The 14,494-nt window shown below is 41.0% G+C and overlaps 1 protein-coding gene across 3 annotated transcripts in view; it reads right to left on the reverse strand.

The window, feature by feature from the left end:
- Positions 1-345: 345 nt before the first annotated feature.
- Positions 346-14,494, reverse strand: part of phkb (phosphorylase kinase, beta) — a 179,551-nt gene continuing 165,402 nt past the window's right edge. For all 3 annotated transcript variants that reach the window (XM_061746752.1, XM_061746759.1, XM_061746767.1), the window contains exons 26-31: positions 12,360-12,565; positions 11,140-11,274; positions 9,266-9,395; positions 6,276-6,383; positions 3,548-3,688; positions 346-1,217 (exon numbers count right to left, since the gene is read on the reverse strand). In XM_061746752.1, coding sequence (XP_061602736.1) covers positions 1,080-1,217; positions 3,548-3,688; positions 6,276-6,383; positions 9,266-9,395; positions 11,140-11,274; positions 12,360-12,565 — 858 coding nt within the window. In that variant the 3' untranslated portion in view covers positions 346-1,079. The remainder of the gene's footprint in view (positions 1,218-3,547; positions 3,689-6,275; positions 6,384-9,265; positions 9,396-11,139; positions 11,275-12,359; positions 12,566-14,494) is intronic.

Consider the following 14,494-nt stretch of genomic DNA (forward strand, 5'->3'; position numbering starts at 1 on the left):
AGCGGGTTAATTTTGGAGGAACATCTGTGTTGGACGGCAGGAATCCTTCCACAAACACGACTCGACCCACTAGCTGATGCTCCCAGGAAACGACAAACAACCTCCTGCAGAATCTCTGGCTGTCCTCTCGAGGAAGAGGAGGGTTATGGAAGAAGACGAGCAGGACTTCCTCTCATCAACGAGCAGTCGTGAGGATACCGGGTGAGAGAGATGTGAACGATCATCCTGCTGGACGTTTGATCAGACCTGGGTCACGTGATCCTTTAGATTATTATAACAGCTGATGAAGAGTTTATACACAAACCGACTGTAAAGAGCTGAGAGGAAAAGACATGAGGACCTCTGCAGTTTTCACCAGCACTTTATTCTCTCAGATAAAAATACGTCTTGTGAACAACCAGGGTGAAGGGGGTGGGGGTCACACAAACATGCTGAAAAACGCTCTGGATTAATCACAGTGATACTCAAGGAGCCTGGAAGTGAAGCGAGCCGGAACAGAACAGTCTGACGGTTCCAGACTTTATCATGCAGCTCAGAAGTGACGTCATCGTCCTTTACATTCAGACAACGGTTAAATAAAACGGAGCCTAGTTCCACCCAGAACACGCTGCATGCAGGACGTACGGGAACACGACGCTCCTCCAACGTATTCACTTCAAGTAGAATCACATCCTAAAATGTATAACTGCCTAATTCTTTCACTTATTTAGTTTCAGTGCCTCTCGGTCTCCAACAGTCTGTTCAGGACAACAGCATTCACTACCTGTGAAACGTACATTTAATAAGTTAATAATGAAGTGCTTTGAGGGGGGAGTCACGTGTTCAAGGCTTTTCCCATGATGCTGTGCAACAAGTGCCGACTACCGTCAGTGATATGTTTACTTGAACTGTTACATCTAAGAGTCCTTTCAAAGTATATCTGAACTATCTGATAACACACAAAAAAAAGTAACTTTGAGAACCGGTTTCTAACAAAAAATCCCCCAAAAAACTACAAAAAGAATCCAGTATTTTGACGTTGCAGACGAGGTTTATGGGGTTGCAGGAGATGCTCCTACAGGCCGGAGGTGCTCCAGCGTCTAGCTGACGGAGCAGGGGTCGTCCTTGCAGGGCTTCATGTCTCCCTGCAGCAGCTGGATCATCACGGCCTTGGTGAGGTAGCTGGACGTTCCTCTCTTCCCCAGCGGCGACGTGTTGTAGAAAACTGCCATGTCGTCCTGGGAAAAAGACAGCGGGAGAGACGGGGGATGAAGCAGCTTTCTGGAAGGCAGTGTTGGGACTAACACGTTACTGACACTAACGCATTACTTTTTAAATTAACTCAGTAACTCAATTTCCGTTACCAAACGGTGCGTTACTCCGTTATTTCTGGCTACAGCGAAGCTTTTTTTCCCCACATGCGGAGACCGGAGGAAACGTAGTGTGTGCATTCAAAAACCTTTGTCCATGTTGCAGCATCCTCTGCCGGTAGCGAAGAGCATCTCTGAATGCACAACACCGGATCCTGCAGCGTGGGAGTGAGAGGGGCAGGGTAACGGCCCGGTGAGGCGGGGGAGAGATTTGTCCGTCAAGACTCCTCTCCCTGGCCCTGCCCCTTCTCAACCTTTCCCCGACCCTGCACCCCAACCTGGGGCTTGCTGATTGGGCCGGAGCTTCGGGAGCTGCGTGCTGGCCTGCGGTCCCCACCCCCGGTCATCCCGTTGCTGCTTCCACCTGCCTGCTGTGCTGTTGACGTCCCCGACCCCCGGTCTGGCCTTCGGCAGGAGGGTCCCCCCTTATGATCCTGGTCCTGCTCAAGGTTTCTTCCCTCCTAAAGGGGAGTTTTTCTTGCCACTGTTTGGCTTAAGGTTTTTCTCCCACTAGGGGAGTTTTTACCTGCCATTGTTTATGTAATAACTGCTCGGGGGTCATGTTCTGGGTATGGGTCTCTGGAAAGCAAACTCTGGAGAGACAACTTTGTTGTATTAGACCAGCCTTTCTCAACCGGGGTGTCGCGGCACCCTGGGGTGTCGTCTGACTGCTTCAGGGGTGTTGTCAAAAAATTACCTATTCTGACATTTCATATATAGATACCGTATTTTCGCGACCATACAGGCGCCGTGTGCCTACCCTACCCTACCTACCCTCGGTTTTGTGTGTCATTTCTGTATTTAAAACACACACGGCGCACCGACCGAAAAGTCGCCGTCTACACACACTTACGACACACACGCGCACCGCAGAACACACACACAAGCACACAAGTGTGCGTATTTAAAAATAAAGCAGGAGCGAAAATTTGTTTGATTGTACTTTATTTCAGTTTTTACATTAATCAACCCCATCGAAGTCTCATCCTCTGTTTCTGCATTAAAGAGCTGCGCTAAATCAGCTGTGCCAGTCCGAATTTCCTCGCTGTCAGAGTCACTTTCCGTGCCGTGCAGCGCCTCGAAATGCCGGCTTTTGCGAAAGCTCGCAAAAGAGTCCCAGCAGACACGTTAGCCCACGTTAGCATCAACAATCTATCTGCAAACTGTGGCATAACTTGCCCGGCGCTGCCTTCCACTCTTGGTGAAACTGTTCCCCCTCAGTCATCTATCGCTCCCACACCGCTCGCAGCCTTAAGGCTGATTTAGCGCACCGTACGTGCACGTCGCCGCGTACCCTACGCCGATTTAACGCAGAACCATAAATCAGGCTTCACTTTGAACGGGTGGTTCACACGACGTCCAGCGGTTGGAGTTTTTTCGTCAGACCTCCCGGAATAACAGCCAGCACCGCGTTCATATTTTTCACTTCTTTTTTTACATCGTCTGTGAGACGGGCAGCATAGAATCACAGATCAACAGCGATGGTGATGTGTGGAAAAAACCACCTGGTCACCTTACATAGACCTGTCTCAACCACTCTTCATCATCCCTTCATCCATCCAGTCCTTTTCATTTGCCTTTATAATGACTCCGGCTGGAAAAGTCTCTTTAGGCAGTCTTTCTTTTAAAAATCACCATAGTTTCTGTCCATCAGCGTGACAACCAAGCACAACAGTGAACGATGACTTCTACTCTGGTGCAGTTATCGTGTTCAAGTTATTGATACAAAATAAATGGGACTTATGCATTCACAGTCAGAGCGATGCAGGGTGGTTTTTAATTATATTTTACTCTGGGGTGTCGTGAGATTTTATTCACTTTTGAACGGTGTCATTACTGAAAAAAGGTTGAGAAAGGCTGTATTAGACGCTATATAAATAAAATTGAATTGAATTGAAAAACATTACTGTCATGGCGAGCCAAGAGAGCAAGGCGCGTTTCGCAACATGGAGATATTGTCATTACAGTAATCCCTCGTTCTTCGCAGGGGTAACGTTCCAAAAAGAACCCGTGATAAGTGAAATACGCAAAATTCAAATTGTGGAGATCAGCACCGAAATGTAAACTCTGTCTGAGAGTCCTATCCACGGCCACAAACAGTGATTCGAATCTGTTGAAGCTCCTGGAGATTTCCCGTGAGAAATCCTGCATTTGTTCAGTTTATGGCTGACTTATTTATGGCTGGGCGGGGCACGTACCTGTTTCTCGTCTCCCTCGAAGCGGCTGCGGTCTCTCTGGAAGTCGTTGAAAGCTTCCTTCACCAGACGGTCCAGGTCCACCTTGTCACTGAACTCCAGCTCCGGGTTTCTCTCCAGGACGATGGAAACCACCATCAGCAGCTGCGAGAGAGAAACCACACACACTAAGAGCCAGGGCCGCTGTTCTGTCCAGTTCTGCTGCTTCGTACAAAAATGCTACCGCCGCATAAACCGATGGCGTCTGTCTATCGATTTTTGCTACCCTATCAAAAAAATGCTACCTAATGGTTTTCTACCTTTGTAGAGCTACAATTTTACTGTGTTTTACTCCCTAAACCACTTCCTTTCACCCCAAGTGGTCCTTGTTGCTCGCCAGGCCATCATTGTAAATAAGAATGTTCTTAATGACCTGCCTGGTTAAATAAAGGCCAATGACTGAATTAATATCTAGGGAAGAGTATTAGGGCCAGGCAGGAGAAAAATATAAATAATAGTTTAGAGGAGGAAGATTTTTGTTTTATTATGCACTTCGAGAGAAAAGTCGAAATGTTGAGAAAAAAGTTGAGATGTTGAGAAAAAAAATCAAAAGATTTCGACTTTATTCACCAAATTTCGACTTTTTCCCTCAACATTTCAACTTTTTTCTCGAAATTTTAACTTTAGTCTTGAAATTGTATTTCAATATTAATCTCGACAGTTCGACTTTTTTATTGACATTTCGACTTTTTTGTACACAGTAAAAAAAAAATATTGCATGGCCCTAATACTCTTCCATAAATATCAAATAAAGCGATAGAATTGTTTTTTTTTCTCTTTATCGTATAATGTTCACAAAGTCTAATGCATTCATGTCATGGGTCGTGTATTTTGAAGGATCAAATACTCAACATCCCATGTTATCAATTTTAAATCAATATTTCAAGGGTAGCATAATCTGATAGTCCAGTAACTTCCTATCAAATAATGCTCCCGTTACTTCATGCATTCAGGTAAGACTGATCTCTGCCGGCCTGTTACTGCGGAGGATAGAAGGTAGATAGAAAAACACGTCAGTATCATCATTGTGCTTTACTTAACAAATATAAAATGCTCAGCTTCGATAATTTAATGTTGTACTCAGATGTCCGTTTAGTGTACAAAATAATTCATAATACTGCTCCTCCGCCATTGAAAAACGTTGTTAAACTCTGATCTGAACACACGGTCAGAACCTCAAGGTCTGTCTCAAGTGGAGATTGTAATATTAATATAATATATTAATATCCCGAAGCATCTGCTTTCTCCTTTAAAGCCAAAGTCAAATCATGGAACAATCTCTCAACCTACCTGAAACTTTGCACAGACTTCAATGTTTTTTCTTCTGTAGCCAAAAAGTGGATTTTAAGGAATCAGACTTGTCAACATTAATTTTATATCTAAACTGTTTTACAATTTTGACAAAATATGTTACCTGTATCTTCTTACGTATTTTCTTATTTCCCTCTGTTATGTAATATGTTTTGTACATGAGTGTGTGAGTGATGTGTGATGTGTGAGTGGATGTGTGTGTGTACATGTGTTTATATTATTGATTTGTTTTGTATTTGACGCTCTTACCTTTTATTATCCATAAACCTGCCCAGGGACTACGGATGGAAAGTAGCTAGTAAGCTAAATCCGGTACAAAGCATCTTTTCTCATCTCTGAGACTAATGTCATTTTGTACATTGTCCCTGACAAACTTAACAAGAAAACTCTAGTGCTCCTTCATAAACTGTTCACTTATTTATTGGGCCAACGTTTCGGTCATAGACCTTTTTAAGGTATCAAAACATGACGCACACTGTCCCTGACAAAAATAAACTTAATAAAAAAAATGGAGATAGAAGAGACCTGTAATCTGATCGTGCAATGATTGGCAGCACTCAACATCTGACCAATCAGAGGGCTGCGCCTGCAGGCAGGCACTTGCAGAGCTGCAGAAGGTGAGGAGATGTCGACATGTCGTCCAAAAGACATCACGAATCAGGAGCAAGAGAAAGAAAAAGGCAAAACACAAGGAAACCCCGCGCTTATCTTGAAGGTGGGGATGTTGTTGAAATAAACTTTGTGGCACAAACACCTGAGCTGCCACTCAGTAGATAGAAATCTCTGTCTGCATCTCTGTCTGGACTGGAGAAATGTGTTTTTCCAGCAGCCCTGATGAACATTTATTGACTGCCTTGTTAACGGCCGCTGCATTAATCTCTGTTGAGTGCTAAAATGAACAGTTAGTGGTCGTTTATAAGCTATAAACTTTATCCATTGATGACTTTGCATCCAGAAATTGCAGACGTGCGTGTTTTAGTTCTGATTTCAGACCTGCTTTCAGTTTTTGGGGGGGGGATTGAGATGGTGGAAGTTACTTTCTTTTGATGAGTAATTGAAGTTTATTATTTAATATTTAATTATTTATTTCAGGTTGAAGCTTTTTATTTAATAATTAATTATTTATTTCAGGTTGAAGCTTTTTATTTATTTTTTAATTATTTATTTCAGGTTGAAGCTTTTTATTTAATATTTAATTATTTATTTCAGGTTGAATTTCTTATTTTATTTGACTCATACAGCCAAACTACAGTATCTTTACTGCTAAGAGCACTGATACTTAAATGTGACCCAGGAACCTTTCAGATGCATCTGTGTTTTAAATACCAGCTAAACAAAGTGAAGCATGCATTATTCTGCTGCTCCTGCAGGACCTGCTCACCTCCACGATGATCTGCCGGTACTCCGGCAGGACGATGTTCTTCAGCGTGTCCTCCACCAGCAGGGAGAAGTTCATCTCATACATAGTCATGTCGGACAGCGTGGGTTGCTGCAGAAACGGGAGAGAAGAGCAACAATCAGGACTGCTGAACACTGGGTTTTAAGATTAAAAATAAGCTTTGTAGTGCCTAGGGCCATCGTGGTGTGAGCACACTGTGGGAGTATTATTTATATATATAAAAATTCTATTTAGGGAGGAATATTGAAAAAAGATCTTTTCAAAACAAAGTTAACAATATTTGTCATTGAATTTGAATAATAAAGTAGGGCTGTCAAAGTTAATGCTAATTATGATTAATCGCCAGCCAAACGCCAACCATCGAACTTCCGGACAGACGCTCATGTGGAACTAAGAAATGGTTTATTTGAGGTATAAAAGTGAAGACTGTCTTTAAAGATCACCAGCTGTGTGTGTTCTGCTATTTTGTCATGTTGTCTTTGTATGTTTATATACTTAGATATACATATTATATTTATATCATAGTTATATTATATTTATATCAGAGTCATATTATATTTATGATAGAGCTTACATCTAGTATTAAACAGGTTATTTTTGTAACAATTATTTATATTTATACAAATTAGTGTATAGTATAAAAAATAAATACAGACATATAGTTTATGTTTAGTTGTGGAAAAGGGGGGTGGGATTAAATAAGTTTATACTTCCTCCCACTCCTTTTCAAACATGTAACTTGAAATATGTGTTTAGATGTTGTTTTTTTTCTTTATGTGGTGGAATGTACCTGGATTTGTTTTCTCGTCTTTTTTCTTGTTTTTTATACATGTTCGAAATAAACGAAAATGAACAAACGAAAAGATGTGTTGCAGTTCCTCGACTGACCACTAGCCGGCTCCCAAAGCGAGTCGATCTCCCCTGACTACCACGTTAAAATGTACAACTTTAAAGCAGAAATAAACATATTTACAGCCTTGATCAGAAAAACATTTTGGTCTCAATAGTTTGATCTAACATCCATGATAACTCTGAGGGGTCTGTGGACATGCTACCACGCCAACGAACCCTTACAGCGTTGAATAACGTTTTTGATTTTGCCAGCGAGTCGACATGTTAAACCCCCGTGCAGATATTTCAGCGGGCTCTGCAGAGGAAGCTGGAGCAAAGCTAACTTTGATTGACATTTGGTGGGCGTGTTCCCACTGCCTCTGAAGGAACACGGCTGCAACCCACATGAAGGAAAACGGGCTTCAAAACCAGTTTTCAGAGACCGCTGGGTCACGTGACCTAAAGCTCCGTAGATTGGTCGTGCAGTCCGTGTGAAAGACGGTGAATACGAGTCATGATTTTCTAAAGAGCTGTTTTGAAGCCTCTTTTTCACATACAGGACTGTCTCAGTTCTTTATTTTCTGTAATGCAATTAAAAAAACAAAAATGTCGTACATTCTGGATTCATTACAAATCAACTGAAATATTGCAAGCCTTTTATTATTTTAATATTGCTGATTATGGCTTACAGTTTAAGATTAAGATTCCCAGAATATTCAAATTTTTTGAGATAGGATATTTGAGTTTTCTTAAGCTGTAAGCCATGATCAGCAATATTAAAATAATAAAAGGCTTGCAATATTTCAGTTGATTTGTAATGAATCCAGAATGTATGACATTTTTGTTTTTGTAATTGCATTACAGAAAATCACAATATTCTAATTTTCTGAGACAGTCCTGTAGGTCTCACACCAGTTTCCCGTCCTGCTGCAGGATGAATGGGACAAACACGGGTGTCATCAATGCTTTAAAACTTTACCTGAACATCTTTGACTGCGCTGCCGTCCTGAGATGCAGAATGATGAATATTAAGAGGTGAAAAAATATATCACGGCTCCACACTGCTCTCAAGTCCCAGTGAATTAAAGAATCAGTGAAATGTGACACGAGCCGACGCCGGTAGCATCATGTTATCAGACCAAGACTGAATAAAAGGAAACTGCATAATGAAATTTCATAAGTGCACAGAGGAATGTAAAGGTAAGAGCTCAAGGTGGAGAGGATGACGCGTATGGGGGGGGCAGTTCTGAGCACGAGGACAGGAAACCTCCACCTGATGCAGTTATTGATGAGGAGCTGTCACTGAAGTGGCTTTTGTCTACGAAAATTATGACTATATCATTGGAAAACCGAGAAGCAACGAAAATCCTGGTCATGTGACGATAACTATAAAAGTAAATTGCGATTAAATGCGTTATTTTTTTTTGTTGCGTTATTTTTCTGTCATTTACGGAAGAGTATTAGGGCCAGGCAGGAGAAAAATAAAAATTATATTTTAGAGGAGGAAGATTTTTTTTCATTATGCACTTCGCGAAAAAAGTCGAAATGTTGAGAAAAAAGGCGAAATTTCGACTTTATTCACAAAATTTCGACTTTTTTCTCGACATTTCGTCTTTTTTCTTGAAGTGCACAATAAAAAAAAAATCTTCCACTCTCAAATTTTTTTTCTCTTGCCTGGCCCTAATACTCTTCCGTAGTCATTAATTAATTGTAATTAACACGATAAAGTCCCAGTCCTAATTAGGTTATGCAACAATTGTGGGACGGAGGGTGAGATGAGAGAAATTATGATATTTCTGTGAATGTATGGACCTTTGTGAAATCCTAATAAAAAGAAAAAGGAATAAAATAAATAAATAAAAGAAAATGGGAGCTGGGAGTGTGCAACAGGAAGCCGCATGTTAAAACTGAGGCTAATGCAGCTAAAGGGAGTCGTTTCTTTTGTTTAAAGCTCTGGTTTTCCTGCTGCGACACTTAAACCACCGCAGAGTAAAAAACAGCTTCTTTGCAAAAACGTCACATTCAATCCATCACACAGGCCTTCATGTCCTTTAGCTGGCTGAAACCAGCCCATAATGAGCAGCATCACCTTTCACCAGCATAGGTCAGAGCACCGGTCCTGTCGGGGGGGGAGTGTGTACCTGCGGGAGGTGGATCCCGCCCACCAGGATACCGTTGGGCGTTCTCTCCAGGATCTGCCACACGCGGTCGTAGAAACCCAGCGGGGTTCTGTTCAGAGATCCGTCGATCTGGCGCCGGTTCAGCCAGGACCTGCGGCACAGTGGGAGAATTACTGAACCAACACCTCAACTATACCGACAGCAGCTGCTGGGCTGGAGGACGGGGTCTCTCAGCCGATTAGATGAGACGAGATAAGAACTTGAATAATTCCCAAAGACACACAGACACATGATGAAATAATTAAAACTGAAAAGATCAAACGAGGAGTAATTGCATTCAGAAAAAGCCACGAAGGCGTCAAAAAGAATAAAATGAACTAGAAAATTTCAGGAAATGTTGATATGGGCCCTACTGCCCATCCGTCCCATCTTGCTGCTTTGGTTTGGGGCTGTAGTGTTTGTGTTCGGGTGTTTCTATGTCAGTTTCAGGTGTTTATGGTTGTATTTCATTCATTCCTGTGTGGTTTAGGGTTGTTAATAAACCACAGCCCCTGCTTCAGGGTTGTGTGGTTTAAGGTGATTAATAATGGCCAAGAAGTAGTTTAGGGTTGTTAATAAACCGTTAAATGTTGTTAATAAACCTTTGGGGATGGGAGCATTTGGCATGGATTTTGACTTAAAATTTATGTAAATCACAGCTTCATGAAATTTGAATATGTTGAAGTCCACAGCGTGCCGAGTCGGGGAACATTTGTACAATTTCTCTACCATAACCTGTTGCCTAGCAACAAGCATCCAAAGTCAAAGGGACGTTTTTTTTTAATTGAAAGTTTAATATCTCAAAAACTGTAATAATTGGCATAATGAGGTTGAAAGTCTTCTGGTGTCAAGCGAACCAAGTCTTGGAACATTTGAAGGATGTCTCTATGATAAAGTTCGGCCAACCAATAAGCGTCCGAATTTTCACCTTTTTTTCCGCTTCTTAGCATCTAGCGTTGCCACGGTAACACTTTTGACTGAGAAAAGTAATGCCCATCGAGGCACGATGGATCCACATGTGTCGATGTATGCCATGCATGGGTGCACGTTCCGGTTCAGGCTACGTTTTTTTTTCACCATGGTAAAAAACCCCATCGGAATGAATATTGACATAATTGACATAAAAGTTTCTTAAATCACAGCTTCACGAAATTTGAATATGTTGAAGTCCACAGCGTGCCGAGTCGGGGAACATTTGTACGATGTCTCTACGATAACCTGTTGCCTAGCAACAAGCGTCCAAAGTCAAATGGCCGTTTTTTTTTTGATTGAAAGTTTAATATCGCAAAAACTGTAATAATCGGCATAATGAGGTTGAACGGTCCTTTAGTGCCAATCGGGTCGAGTGTTTGAAAACTTGAACAATGTCTCTACGATAAAGTTCGGCCGACCAATAAGCGTCCGAATTTTCAACTTTTTTTCCGCTTCTTGGCATCTAACGTTGCCACGGTAACACTTTTGACTGAGAAAAGTAATGCCCATCGAGGCACGATGGAGACGCATCTAACGATGTATGCCATGCGCGGGTGCACGTTGCGGTCTGGGCTGCATTAACGGATGAAAAAAGCATGCGGAATAAGAAGAATAAGAAAAGGGAAACCTTTTCTGTATACTAATTTATCGCCTTCATTTTCATGTTTTTCCTCGTTTTTTCAGGCGTGTTTTATTTTTTGGGGATTTTTTTCTTCCATATCAGAAAAATCCCGCTGGTGCAGGGGGATTTTTGCAACTTTAGCTTGTTAGCAAATTGCTAGTGACATTGCCCTTTGGGTGATTCTGGACGATTGTAATATGGTGATGCCATTACTTGGCATGCCCATAATAACGGTGAGCGGTTTGTGTGTCGGTCCAGCTACCTGGCGGTGTGCTGCGGCTGCAGGACGTCCAGCAGCAGCTGCTTGATGTCGCTGGGGGAGAGCTGGTAGATGTCCTGGGCGGGCAGGTCTCCGGCCCGGATCTTCAGCTCGTGCTTCATGGCCTGAACGATCCACCTGGTCAAAAACACACCCTTAAATACCACAAAGGTCCCTCTTAGGTCCACGAGGGACCAAATCACAGCTCAAATATCACAAATAAAACGTGGTTGACGGGGTTACTGCCTCTACAATCCCACTGGGATCTTAGTCTGAGCAGAGAGGGACGAGTTTAAAGACTTTAGGTTTAAATATCAAGTTTAAAAGCTATAATTAACTTTTAACGGTGCCTCATCCTTTCCTGAAATTAATAAAACAAGGTTTTTGTGGCACATTTCCCCCGAACGAAACTACGGAAGAGTATTAGGGCCATGCAGGAGAAAAAGTATTTGAGAGGGGAAGATTTTTTTTTATTGTGCACTTCAAGAAAAAAGTCGAAATGTCGAGATTAATGTTGAAATACAATTTCAAGAATAAAGTCGAAATTTTGACTTTTTTCTCGAAATTTCGACTTTTTTCTCGAAACTGTACTTCAACATTATTCTCGACATTTTGACTTTTTTCTCAACATTTCGACTCGACTTTTTGACTTTTTTCTCGAAGTGCATAATGAAACAAAAATCTTTTTCCTCTAAAATATTACTTTTATTTTTCTCCTGCCTGGCCCTAATACTCTTCCGTAGATATTAATTCAATCATTGGCCTTTATTTAACCAGGCAGGTCATTAAGAACACATTCTTATTTACAATGACGGCCTGGCAAGAGACAAGGACCCCTTTTTTTTATTGTGCACTTTGAGAAAAAAGTCGAAATGTCGAGAAAAAAGTCGAAATGTCGAGAATAATGTTGAAATACAATTTCAAGAATAAAGTTGAAATGTTGTGAATAAAGTCGAAATTTCGAGAATAAAGTTGAAATACATTTTGACTTTTTTCTCGAAATTGTTTTGTATTCACTACTGTCAATTCAATTCAATGCAATGGCTACAGAGGAGCATAATAATAATAATATAATAATAATAATAATAATAATAATAATAATAATAATAATAATAATAATAATAATAATAATAATAATAATATAATAATAATAATAAAGCTTAATAAAAAGTCAAAGATCTGCCATCAGCGGTCCAGCCGTCGGGACGGCGGCTCTGTCCTACCCGACTCTGATCTTCAGCATCCCGCTGAACAGCTCGGGGTTGTTGGAGATGATCCAGCCCACGTGGATGACCAGCTCCTGCTGCAGAACGGCCTCCCGCTCCTCGCCCTCGGGGGAGAAATGGCTGTAGATGAGGCCCTGGATGACGCCCGGGGACAGCGGGTTGGAGATCACCTCCTCGTCGTGCCCAAAGATTCCCAGAGTCACCTGGCAACACGTGCAGAGCCCGGGAGAAGAGACGGGGTCAAAATGCTGCCAAGGGCTGCAGCTGGAGTTACACATGCTGGTACGACTATTAATGGGGGTTTGTGCACGTTTGTTATGGGGATCTACATCTATCTTCGTTCCAACACTTTGAAACTGGCCTCCTCTCCCAGAGTGTCACATTAAAGAAGGGAAAATCATTACAGTTCCCGAGACTTTTGTAGTTTCCCCCCCCCCCGACTGAAGCATTTCATGCAGATTTACACAGGAGCAACCGGAGAAAGGACAGGCTTTCATCTCTCCCTCCAGCTGAAATCCACCTCCCAAACATCAGCCATTTATGCAGCTAAAACAGGGGTCTTCAACTGCAGGGGGTCCTTCAACTTAAAAAGAAAAAAAGGCGATTTTAACCAAAATAATAATAATAAAAAAAAAATAAATAAATAAAAAAAAAAAAAAAAAAAAAAAAATATATATATATATATATATATATATATATATATATATATATATAAATATATAAAATTGAGAAAACTCCATTAACAGTCGATAATAATCTACTTTTTAAAATAACTATTTAGTCTACAACTCTACATGACGTGAGTCATGTGACTAATTTTTAAACGTTGACTAAAAACTCATCTCTTTGGTCTGGCTTTTATGTAGCATCAAATTTTATAGTTTTATTCTGTTTAATTTTTTTTTTTAGAGGTATTTGTTTTATTTATTCGTCTATTTCTTGTAATGTTTTTATTATTGTTATATTTTATTGTTGTGGACTGTTTATTTTTAGCCTTAATTCTTGAACTTTTATCATTATTTCATTTTAATTAACTATATGTCAGTGTGCATTGGTCTCACAGTTTTTATTTTATTTTTATTTTTATTATGCTTATTTTTCAGTCAAAATGTTAAGCACTTTGCATTTCATGTACTTGGGTGAAAGGTGCTATATAAATAAAATGTGATTGATTGATTGAATGTCAACTTTAGAGCGGAAAAACAAACTAGCTAGCTGTTTAAGAAAAGAAAATTCGTTGCAAAATTGACTTGGCTAATTTCATATTTAACGCTAGTTAGACCTGAAGGATAAATTAGTGACAATAACAAAGCCTAAAGCTGGAGATTGTAACGTTCCAGCTCGGCCTAACGTTACTCCTTCCACGTCTGACGAGGCCAATAAACACTTGTAGCTAATAACCCAGGCAGGAATTGGTTAATAAGGTGATATAAGCAGAATAAAACACTTTCAGAAGTTATTATAAGCCAGGCTTAAAACTTGATCCAAGGGTCCCTGGGCTAGAAAAGGTTGAAGACCCCTGAGCTAAACTGATTTGAAGTAGCCAAAAGGAAGCGTGGAGCTGGACAGAAGAGCGGGGATCCAGGGGGAATGCATCATCAAAATGGAGTCTAAACTGACCTAAATGGATCGGGGCCTTTTATTTTTCTGCACTGAGCAGTTATTATAAGCTGATGAACACATCTGTCTCGTATTTTAAATCTGCTTTTCCAATCGTGTTGGGGGGGAGCATCCCCCTGGTAGGCAATCTAAATGCAGATTCACACCTTCAGCCACTTCAGCGTAATGAAATACCTAAAAGTGTTCGGAGGGGGTAGAAATGAGGTGAGATAACTGACACTCTTGAGAGGAGACTAATCTCTGAATAACACTTGACGGGGAAATGATGCGCTGAAAGCCATCCAGCGAAGGTGGCGGCGCCAGACAAATTCACGGGTCACAGTCTATCAATCGGCTCATGGACTGTGTCCAGACAAGGTGCACATTAGGATTCTGAGGTGGTCACACTGGCACTCCGGCTACAACTACGGCTTAGGTCTACACACACACTGGCAGCAAGTTATGATGATTTAAAATTAAAAAATAAAAATAAAAAAAGCAGTGTTTTTTTCCATAGGATGACAGCACAAGGA

This window comes from Cololabis saira, chromosome 2 (genome assembly GCF_033807715.1).
Source record: "Cololabis saira isolate AMF1-May2022 chromosome 2, fColSai1.1, whole genome shotgun sequence".
In the NCBI taxonomy this organism is placed as follows: Eukaryota; Metazoa; Chordata; class Actinopteri; order Beloniformes; family Belonidae; genus Cololabis; species Cololabis saira.